At 36.0% G+C, this 12088-nt stretch overlaps 1 protein-coding gene across 8 annotated transcripts in view; it reads left to right on the top strand.

The window, feature by feature from the left end:
• BLTP1 (bridge-like lipid transfer protein family member 1) overlaps positions 1–12088 on the top strand; it is a 239607-nt gene that overhangs the window by 198477 nt on the left and 29042 nt on the right. For all 8 annotated transcript variants that reach the window (XM_062199676.1, XM_062199670.1, XM_062199672.1 and 5 more), the window contains 6 exons: positions 717–970; positions 5531–5746; positions 6913–7093; positions 7963–8059; positions 10081–10242; positions 10757–10896. In XM_062199676.1, coding sequence (XP_062055660.1) covers positions 717–970; positions 5531–5746; positions 6913–7093; positions 7963–8059; positions 10081–10242; positions 10757–10896 — 1050 coding nt within the window. The remainder of the gene's footprint in view (positions 1–716; positions 971–5530; positions 5747–6912; positions 7094–7962; positions 8060–10080; positions 10243–10756; positions 10897–12088) is intronic.

Genomic DNA, 12088 nt, shown 5'->3' with positions numbered 1-12088 from the left:
CCAGAAGACCACCCCAAATGTTTAAAACTATGTAATTACTAGTAACTTTTAACATTAAATTGCATTGCTTTGCACATTATACTTTAGGCTTATCATTCTCAAGTGATACTCAAGCAGCTTGGAAAGCTAGGAATTGAAATTACATCCTAGGAAGCTTTGGTGTTTTTTTGGCCTCCTATTGAAATTCCAAACTAGTCACATGGTGTTTATGCAGACAGTTTGGCTTAAAATACAACATTCTTGATACATTATTTTTTTACCCAGCTGCTTACAAATCTTCTCTTGACCAGTGAGGAGCCATTTTAAGAATCATGCATGCACAAAAGGCATCTCCAAGCATGATGAGATAGCAATGTATCTGAACTGACGCTGCATGCTCTTCTATCACTAATTGCCTCGGCCATTTCTGGTGTACAGTTGATCATGTTTCTGGTGTTTCCACATGATTGTCATCTGCTGTAAAGAATTATAGTGTGTACTAATATGATATGTGTTTATATAAAGTAAAATTTCACTATGATTTTTAGTGTGTCCGTACTGTGACTCTCTCAGCTTCCTTTCTTGGTGTGCCATTTCATTTGTTCATAAGTCTTTCAGTTCAGAGTGAGGAAATTCAACTCAGAATTTTTTAGGTGTTTAAACTTATATATATTTTTTCTCTTTGCAATTGAGAAGGGATTTAAATACCTGATTTGTGTTTTTTTTTTTTTTAACAGTTTCCAGAGGAGACAGAGTTGGACCTTTTGTCAGTAACTGTTGAAGGTCCATCCCATTTCTCATCAAATAGTGAAGGTTCATGTTCAGTGTTCAGTTCTCCCAAGACTCCAGGAGGCTTTTCACCAGGCATTCCTTTCCAAACCGAGGAGGGCCGGCGGGATGACAGTTTGTCTTCTACAAGTGAGGATTCTGAGAAGGATGAAAAGGATGAAGACCGAGAGAGGGAAAGATTTTATATTTACAGGAAACCCTCGTGAGTAACCTGTTTATTTTGAGATCTTTTGGTATGATTTCACAATCTACAACTGAGCCCAAAGTGTTATATCAAACTTCATGTTTACAAAAAAAAGTATTTAAAAATATTTTACTTGTTTATTTGAAATGCAGAGTGAGAGAGGGAGATCTTTCATCCACTGAATTGTTCCCTGAATGGCCACAACAGCCAGAACTGGGCCAGGCCAGAGCCAGCATCCTGGAATTCCATCCAAGTATCCCTCATGAATGGCAAGGGCCTAATAAGCACTTGGACCGTGTTTTACTGCCTTCCTGGGCACATTAGCAGGAGCAAAATTGGCTGGTACTCAAACTGGCACTCCAACTGAGGATGCTGATGTCACAGCCAGTGACTTAACCTGCTGTACCACACTGCTGGCCCCTATAAAAAAGTCTTTTAATGAATGCCTAGCTTGAGGAAAACTAAGATACATACCCATGGCTTACTAATGTAATCTAGCTCCATGTGACAGTAATATTCTTTTTTAAAAAATTTAAATTAGTTTATTCAAATCACATAATTTTGATGAATTATCTAAGATAATATCTATCAGGAGGATGGAAAGAAAGATGTGGCTATGATTTAAAGCAGAGAATTGTGATTTTCCTGCCATTAAAAATAGCAGATTGTTGGGGCCAGTTAACGCCCTGGCCTGAAGCGCCGGCATCCCATATGGGCGCCGGTTCAAGACCTGGCTGCTCTACTTCCAATCCAACTCTCTGCTATGGTCTGGGAAAGCAGTAGAAGTCCTTGGGCCCCTGCACCTGTGTGGGAGACCCGGAAGAGGCTTCCAGCTCCTGACTTTGGATCAGCACAGCTCCAGCCGTTGTGGCCAATTGGGGAGTAGACCATTGGATGGAAGACCTCTCTCTCTCTCTCTCTCTCTCTCTCTCTGCCTCTCCTCTCTCTGTGTAACTTTCAAATAAATAAATAAATCTTTAAAAAAAAAAGTACAGTAAAGAAAAGTATAAAGGGAAGGTGGTTAGCAATAGATGAAAGATTCCAACTGGTTTCTTGGAAGAAAAAAGTAAGATGAGATAGTGTTAATGAAATAAAGGATATATTTGAAAACTTGTTCAATATATGCCCTCAAAAAGATCTGTGAGGAACTTTGGAACTGATATGCTTAAACTACATTCACATGAAGAAATGACAGTAATAGTAAGAGTTTCTGATAATAGTATTACTGAAAAATTGGCTGAACACAAGAGTAAAGTTGGTCTATTCCCATCTTCAGTGTTCTGCATTCTAAGTTATAGGGATTCTTTCCTCCTTTCCTTAGACCACTACATCCTGAATGCTGTGTTTCTGCATATTTTTGATTTTGTATTCTAGAGTATATGCTCAAATAACTTTCTAAGAAAAGTTGTTATGTAGATCTCCTTTATTCATTCATTTCATGTCTAAAGTAATTCACTGTTCTCATATCTGACTGGCTATTTGGTTGGGTACAGAATTTTCATCTAAATAATAAAAATTGCTCCATTTCTTCCACCATCAATATTTAGCCTATGTTAGTTGGAATCCTTTTTAATTCTGTAAATTTGACCTTTTTTATTTGGGTGATTATAGTCTGTTTTCTATCTGGAAGTTTTTAGGGTCTTTTTATTTTTTTGTTCTTTAATTTTGAAGTGATGTGTCAAAGTTTCAGTCTTTTCTAAGCAGTTTTTCTAGATGTTTTAGTATTTTTTAAACATAAATTTCAAACTTGATTATAGGAAAGTTATTTTATATTTATTTGGATAAATTCTTCCCTTTAGCTTTTCTCTTTAATGGTAACCATAGAATTCAGATATTTGCTCTCCTATTCAACTGATCTATGACTCTTTCCTTTTATGTTTTACATTTCTTTTTTTAAAAGAATTTTTAATTTGAAAGTCAAAAGTTACAGAGAGAGAGAAAGAGAGATCTTCTATTTGCTAATTCACTCCCCAAGTGGTCACAATGGCTGAGGCTAATCCAGGCCAAAGCCAGGAGCTTCATCTGGGTCTCCCACATGGGTGTAGAGGCCCAAGCACGTGGGCCATCTTCTGCTTCCTTTCCCAGGCCATTAGCAGGGCACTGGATTGAAGTGGAGCAGTCAGGATTCAAATAGGTGCCCATATTGGATGCTTGTGTCACAGGCAACAGCTTTATACCTATACCACAATGCCAGCCCCTACATTTCCCTTTTTAAAAAATATTTTTGTTAGTTTTATTGAGATATAATGTATGTTAAGTTAGTGTAACTATCTTTTTCAGGTATACATTTTGATTTTTAAAATTTTTTAAATTTTATTTTAGTAAGAACACTTTGCACTGCCTTCCTAACAGACTTTTAAGTGAATAATACATTTATGGGTACTTTTTTGTACAGCATAGCCCTAGAATTTTCTCATCTTGTATAATTAAAACTATACCTGTTGACTAGCAACACCCTAAATCTCCCTCTTTCCAACTCCTGGCAACCCCTATTCTATTCTTCTCCTCCATGGGTTTGACTGTTTTAGATATTTCATGCAAGTAGATACGTGCGATATTTCTCCTTCTGAATAATACTCTGTTGTATGTATGTATGTATATCACATTTTTAAAATCCATTCATCTGTTGCTAGACATTGAGATTGTTTCTACATCTTGGCTATTGTGAAATATGTTGTAATGAACCTGTTTGAGATGCTGATTTCAGTTCTTTGGATTAAATACTCTGAGGTGGTATTGCTGGATTATATGGTAGTTCTATTTATAATTGTTTAAGCAACTCCATACTGCTTTCCCTAGTAATTGTCCCATTTTATATTCTTTTTTTTCCATTTTATATTCTTAACAACAGTGTAAAACAGTTCCAATTTCGTCACACCTTTACCAACAGTTGTGTGGTGTGTGTGTGTATGTGTGTGTGTATGTGTGATATAATAGTCATCCTGACAGAGATAAGGTGATTGGTCACTGTATTTTTGATTTGCATTTCTCTGATGATTGGTGAAACTGAGCACCGTTTCACATACCTGTTGGCTAATATTTATGTCTGAAGTCTAACACATTTTTAAGTGGGATTACTAGGTTTTTAAGCTATTGAGTTGTAAGAGTTCCTTATGTATTTTGAAAATTAGCCCTTTGTTAGATATATGGTTTAAAAATATTTTCTCCCATCCTGCGGGTTGTCTTTTCACTGTTGATTGTTTCCTTTGCTCCACTGAAGTTTTTTTAGTTTGAGTAGTTCTATTAAGTATTTTTGTTTTTGTTGTCTGGCTGCAGTGTCATATCCATGAAACGACTGCTAAGACCAATGTAATGTAGCTTTTTCCCTATATTTATGTTTTCTTCTACAAGTTTTATAGTTCCTAGTCTTACCATTTAAGTCTTTAATCTGTTTTTATTTTGGGGGTCGCATAGTGTGACTTAAGGGTCCAAATTCACTCTATTGCAAGTGACTATCCAGTTTTTACCAATACCATTTGTTAAAGAGCATATGGTGTTATTTTTCTTTCTTTCCCTATGTGTCTGACTTCTTTTTATTCATTCATTTATTTTTATTTATTTATTTATTTATTTGAGAAGCAGAGTCACAGACAGAGAGAGGGAAAGACAGAAAGAAAGGTCTTCCATCCACTGATTCACTCCCCAAATGGCTGCAACAGCTGGAGCTGGAACAGTCAGGAGCCAGGAGCTTTTTCCCTGTCCCCTACATGGGTTCAGGCACCCAAGCATTTTGGCCATTGTCCACTGCTTTCCCAGGCCATCAGCAGAGTTCAATCAGGAGATGAGCAGCCGGAAGATGAACTGACACTTGTATGGGATGCTGGCGCTGCAGCCGGAAGATTAACCTACTATGGCACAGAACCAGCCCCTGTGTGTCTGACTTTTAATAAAATCTGCAAAGTAGTATTTAAATTTCATAATTTGAGAAAATGAAATCTCTTCCAACATAGAGAATGTCATTCATACACTGATATTGAATCTTCCAAACAGCAGTGATTACACTTGTCTTCATCACCTAGCACATTGCTTGATATATAATAGTTTCTTGCTCCATAATTATTAAATAAAAATGTGACTTTATTAAACTTAAGAAAAATGGGCTGGTGCTGTGGTGTAGCAGGTTAAGCTGCCACTTCAATGCCAGCATCCTATTTGGGCATCAATTCTAGACCCAGCTGCTGTGCTTCCAATATAGCTTCATGCTGATGTGCCTGGGAAAGCAGCAAATGCTTGGGTCCCTGCCACCCATGTGGGAGCCCTGGAAGAAGCTACAGGCACCTGGGTTAGGCCTGGCACAGCTCCAGCTGTTGCAGCTATTTGGGGAATGAACCAGCAGTTGGAAGATTTCTCTCTGTAATTCTGCCTTTCAAATAAATAAAAAACAGATCTTTAAAAAGTTTTTTTTAAAAAAAAAACTTAAGAAAAACCAATTAGTATGAACTACTTGAGTAATAGGAGTGAATTTATGAAACAGTAATATTTACTTACAAACTATTTCTCACACAGCATGTTGGAAAATAGTTTGTTAAAAAGACTTTCATTTTACTACAATGTAATGATCCATTGTTCTTTCTGTAGACATACATCTCGTAAGAAAGCAACAGGCTTTGCTGCTGTTCATCAGCTATTTACAGAACGCTGGCCAACTACACCTGTCAACCGAAGTCTTAGTGGCACAGCTACAGAGAGAAATATTGACTTTGAACTTGATATACGAGTTGAAATTGATAGTGGGAAATGTGTACTCCATCCAACAACCCTTTTACAAGAACATGATGATATAAGTTTGAGAAGGTAAGAAAATTGATTGAAAAACAATTTAAGTAGTTTTGTCTGTTAGAAATGCTATTCTTATTTCACTGAATTATAGTAAACTTTCCCCTCTCCAGATACCAAAGTGCAAATTTAAAAAGTAGATGATTACAATTATAATAGTCAAGTGGTTATTTACATAATATACAGTATCTTTAAACAAGTGCAAAGTATTTTCCAGCTGCTAGAAATGGATATCTGATTTAGAGTGGAAATTTGTTACTTAAAAGTTGTATCTTTAGATTTCTCTTTCCAGCAAGCATGACTTTCTTAGTCTTTATCCTTGAATTGGCATGTTTCTATTTCAAGGAACAGTGCAACATTCAGAGGTATCTGGATTATTTATAACTTTGATGATTTCATAAAGAAATAATGATCAGGAGATAGTTGCACAGAGATGCCTCAGCAGACTGAGGCATATATTCAAGATATATTTTCAACTTTACCATTTGTTTTCATCATTAAGTAAATGATAACATAAGCAGGTTTAACTTTTTTTTTTTCATTTTTTTGTTTTGCTTTTCTTTCCTAATCTAAAAGTGAACTGTAAAACAAATATTAGTGGATGGAGATGTAGATAGTCCAAGAGTGGCCACCAGCTGCTGACACTTGTTAGAGTTGGTTAGTGGGCACATAGAGGCTCATCTTATCATTCTGTTGGCTTTCTATGTTTGAATTTTTCTACAATAAAAGAAACTTAAAATGGTCTCTTTGTCTAATGCAACTTCTATAAAATAGAGAAAATAAGGAACTTTAAATATCAAACTCTCTTTAAAAATGTAATAGGATGATACAAAAGAATGACTTTTAGCTTATTTTTTATTTAAATGTAATAATACAAAATAATTGATAAAGTTTTTACCTATATAAAGGAGAGTTTCATATGGTTCAATCTAATATGTTTAGTTGAAATGATCATGACCTTAGGAGAGAATAACTACCCTATGTTGTTGTGAGGCAAACAGCATTGCTATCACTTGTGCAAAGCATTAACTAGGATAACTAGAGATACTAATGAGCTTTACTTTTCCAACTTTTTAAGATAAAGTATTACATTCCACTTACTGTGTAAATAAAAGTTTGCTTTTAAATAAAAGATGAGACAAGTGTGGTGTGTCCTTTTAAAAGAGATATTTTTCTCTTCATAGGAGTTATGATCGAAGTTCCAGGAGCTTAGATCAAGATTCTCCCTCAAAAAAGAAGAAGTTTCAAACTAATTATGCTTCCACCACCCATTTAATGACTGGCAAGAAAGTGCCATCATCTCTACAGACAAAGCCAAGTGACTTAGAGACAACAGTATTTTACATTCCTGGAGTTGATGTAAAGGTAAAAAAAAAATGTAACTGGGTAGTTTAAGAAATTAGACTATTAGTAGTAGTGTTTATTTTCTCTCATACATGTTCTTTTGCTCATTATATTAAAAATGAGCCTTTCTGCCTTTTTTTGTCTAACATAGCCATATTCTGAACATAAGAACATCTAAATTGCAAGTTGCCACTTCCTCTAAATAGGAATTGCTATGAAAGCTTGGCAGAAAGAAGTTCGTTTTCATTTTTATACATTAAATTTTAAGCATACTCACTAAACTTTAGGGAAAATTCATTAAACAGCTATTTCTTTAGAGACTAGAATTTTTAAATTCTTGACTATTAAGCTAGAAAGAACTTTTAAGAGAACCTGAAATTAACTTTTTATTTTAAGAATTATTAATTTGAAAGCCAGAGAAAGCATAAGAACAAGAGAGAAATATCTTCCATCCACTGGTTCACTCCTCATACGGCTACAACAGCCAGGTCTGGGCCAGGCCAAAACCAGGAGCCTGGAACTCTGTCTTGGTCTCCCATATGAATGGCAGGGTCCCAAGTATTTAGGCCATGTTCATTTGTCTTCCCAGACTCATTAGCATGAAATTGGATCAGAAGTGGAATAGCTGGGACTCCAAACCAACACTGCAATGTGGGGCAGTGGTCCCACAAGCAGCAGCTTAACCTACTGCACCAGAACACTAGCCTCTATCTTTTTAATTTTAAAAATGGAAAAGGCAAACAGTATTCCCAGGATCACAAAGTTAACTTGTAAAAGCTAGAACTCAGTCTTCTGATTCCTGCCCTCGTATTCTTTCTACATTTTTCTATATTTCTTAGTTTTCCTCATCTGTGCAATATAATTTTGAAAGCTTATTTGTTTCAATACAGTTGCATTACAATTCCAAGACCCTAAAGACCGAATCACCTAATGCCTCCAGAGGATCTTCCTTGCCAAGAACACTTTCCAAAGAGTCCAAGCTGTATGGTATGAAAGATAGTGCAACATCTCCTCCTTCTCCTCCTTTACCTTGCACTGTCCAGAACAAGACTAACACCTTACTTCCTCCCCAACCCCCACCTATTCCCTCAGGTATTGAAGAATATACTCTATTTTTTGACATTTATTTTCTTTACTTAATTTTTAATCATCACCTACTTGCTCTATTGAGACTTTCGGATTCACGTGTTTAGAAAAAAAGACCTAGGCTTGTCAATAATGACTATGCAAAATTCCTATGTAGAAGTGTGGGCCAACTATTTTTGGCTGTTTATCAAATTGCTGTTACTTTTGAATATCAGTTATTAAGCCTTGTATACTAAATAGTTTACTTAATTACATTTTAAGTCAATGTACATTTAGAAAAGAGTAACTTAGGTAGTCAAAATTTGGAAGCTTACCATCAAACTTACATATTTAAGACAGAATACATTGGGTTTAATCACATTTCTTTATTATCTATTATTTCATAAAAGAATACTAAAACCTTAGTGGCTTATAACCTCCACTACAGCAATTTTTTATCAGAAATGCAGGAGCAGTTTGGCTTGATAGATGTAACTATGGTCTTTCGTGAGGTTGCAGTCAATATGTTGTCTAAGGCTGCCATCATCCAAGTACTTGACTGGGACTGAAAAATCTGCTTTCACCATGTCCCAAACATGTGGCTGGCTAGTAGATGCCTCAGTCCTACCTTGTGTGGATTTGTTTTCATAACATGGCAATTGACATCCCTCAACAGAAGTGACCCAAATGTGTGTAGATGAAACACAGTATCATTTATGCCTTGGCCTCAAAAGTTGTACACCATCACTCCCACTGTGTCTTACTGATCATTCAAGTCATTGTAAGGAGGACCTGCACAGGGGCATGAATACCAGGAGGAAAGGAATATTTGAAGCTGTCTTAGAATCTGGCTGCCACAGTCCATGAGTGATACCTTACATAGATGGTAGCATTTCCAACGAAAGGAATATCAGGCTAGACAACAATTATTTGAAAAAAAAATACCATTTGTGTGATAGAACTTGATGTATATGTCTTTAAAAATATTAATCCTGATGAAAAATGTAATATTTTAATAGAAATTTACTTATTTATTTGAAGGACAGAGTTAGAGAGAGAGAGATCTTCCATCTACTGGTCACTCTCAAAGGCCGCAATGGCCAGGAGCCTAGAACTCCAGCTGGGTCTCCCACATGGGTGGAAGGGGCCCAAGCACTTAGGCCATATTCTACTGCTTTCCCCAGGTACATTAGCAGGGAGCTGCATCAGAAGTAGAGCAGCTAGGACTCGAATCAGCACTCATATGGGATGCTGGCATTATGGTCAGTGGCTTAAGTTGCCACACTACAATGCCCACCCCAATAATGCCTAATATTTTTATATCACTTTTTGATTGAAAAGATACATCTATATCCATTAAGCACAAGGCAGGTATTATCCCATTTTATAAATGATGAACATTAAGGCTCAAAGGAGTTGAACATTTTCCTGTTTTTATATAACTAGTAAATGTTATATACCTAAGCCAAATTTGGATAACTAGAAGAAAAGGAAGATAATAGAAGAAAAGGAAGATGGCATCCCACATAGGGAAGCATTACAAAAATGTGTAAGCTTAGCCTATGGACTACCTGAAAAGAATGATGTGTTGTCTACTTGCACTAAATATTGTTAGAGTTCTTTGTATCTTCTTAAATAGATGAAAGTATGAATGCTAATGAGAGATTTTACAAATTATAATTTGAAAAATTGGATCCAGATTTGTAATCTAGAGCAAATAGGAGTAACCATTGTATTATACATCAATAATCATCTTTATATTCAAATATTAATGTATTATTTCTATCAACCTATATTTATTGCTTTCTTATATGGTATTAGTTTTAAGGTGATTCACCTGATTAGACTTATATAATTCTGATTTCTCACTAAATTGTCTTATGCTTTATTGGAACATTTTATTAAATTTCATTAAGTGCACATCACACTTATAAATATTCTAGCCAAAGGAAAAGGAAGTGGAGGAGTAAAAACAGCCAAGTTGTATGCCTGGGTAGCACTTCAGTCATTGCCCGAAGAAATGGTTATTAGTCCCTGCCTACTAGACTTTCTGGAAAAGGCTCTGGAAACTATTCCGATTACACCAATTGAAAGGAATTATACAAGTAAGCATTCTTCTTATACTTTCCCATCACATATATTTTGACATCCTACTCCTTAGAAGACTTTTTAAATTCTATTATACATTATTGTATAATGTATTCAATTGTAATATAAAAAGAATTACAGAACTAAAAAACTTACAAGATCATCTAATCCTCATTTACAAATGGAGAAACTAAGTCCTAGTGAGGTTACATGATTTTCTCAGGACCACAGTTGGTTAATGACAAAATTAACACCCTTCAGTCCTACATGTGTCTCTTAGATTGGAATTGATTCAAAGGCAAAAGGTATAAGCACTATTTTCTTGGTAAAATATTTGGTATAGCAGAAGATGAATTTGAGTTTGGGGGAATGAGCAAGAAGTTGAATAGGGAAAGATGTATAGAATGATGCACTAGAGAAGCAAAATTTCTGGCTGTTGATACCTGTATAGTATATAAGAGATAAAGATCATTTAATAAATAGCTCTCCCTTGACCTAATAGTAAAACTTAAAACTACATATTTTTAACAGCTGTCAGCTCACAAGATGAAGATATGGGGCATTTTGAAATACCAGATCCTATGGAAGAATCAACAACATCATTAGTATCCTCTTCAACATCTGCTTACTCTTCCTTCCCTGTAGATGTTGTGGTTTATGTACGAGTTCAGGTGATATACTTCATTTATTCTTTTTTGTTTTAGAAAAAAATATTTTTGTTAAATTTATTTAAAGATTTCAACATTATTTTCCTTTCAAGTTTTCTTTATCTTGGCTTCATGGACCTTTAGATGTCCATGATAGCTTGCAGACTGCTCCCATCTCTGGGAAATATATGTATAATGTTGTGTGTATAGTCACTTTTCTGCCAGGATGTTTCATAGATCTTTTGGTTTCAAAATTTAGATCCCATACTTTTGTAGCAAAAATAACTGTGTGTGTGTGTGTATTTAAAAACAAGTTTTAAAAATTTATTTATTTATTTGAAAGACACAGCCAGAGAGAGGGAGGAAGAGACAGAGTGAGAGAGAGGGGGATCTTCCATTCGCTGGTTCACTCCCCAGATGGCCACAGCAGCCAGTGCTCGGCTACGGCAAGGCCAGAGCCAGGAGTATCCTCTAAGTCTCCCATGTGGGTACAGAATCCCCAGTACCTGGCCTCCTCTGCTAACTTTTTGCAGGCTGTCGCCAGGGAGCTGAATTGAAATTGGAGCAGCTGGAACACAAACCAGCCCGCCTATATGTGATGCTAGTGTCACAGGCAACAGCCTTATCTCTTACGCCACAACACCAGCCCCATAACAGTACCTATATTAAAACCCCTGGGGGCAATGCTGTAGCATAGCATGTAAGGCTACCGCCTGCAGTGCCAGTGGTTCAAGTCCTGGCTGCTCCTCTTCTGATCTGGCTCTCTATACCCGCATGGGAGACCCAGAAGAAACTCCTGGCTCCTGGCTTCAGATCAGCGCAGTTCCGGCCATTGCAGCCATCTGGGGAGCGAACCAATGGATGGAAGATCTCTCTCTTTCTCTCTGTGCCACTGGCTCTCTGGACCTCTGCCTTTCAAATAAATAAATAAATCTATCAAAAAAAAAAAAAAAGCCTTTATCTCTTTTGTATTAGTGTACCTTTATTTCTTACCATTGTAGTTGTCTTCTGATCAGCTATAAAGCTTAATTGAGATATGTAAAATCACAGTAGTACCTTTGTTAGAATTTCTGCCATGAGTTATATAGTTTTATTTAATATTTTATTGTAAAATACCATCTTATCAGTAAGCCTTTGGGAACATCTGACTGAATCTATTAGGGTTGATTGAAAACTGCTTGTTTCCACTTCAATTAAAATCTTATTGTCAATATCA

This window comes from Lepus europaeus, chromosome 8, assembly GCF_033115175.1.
Source record: "Lepus europaeus isolate LE1 chromosome 8, mLepTim1.pri, whole genome shotgun sequence".
NCBI lineage: Eukaryota > Metazoa > Chordata > Mammalia > Lagomorpha > Leporidae > Lepus > Lepus europaeus.
This window is presented reverse-complemented; position numbering and strand designations above follow the sequence as displayed.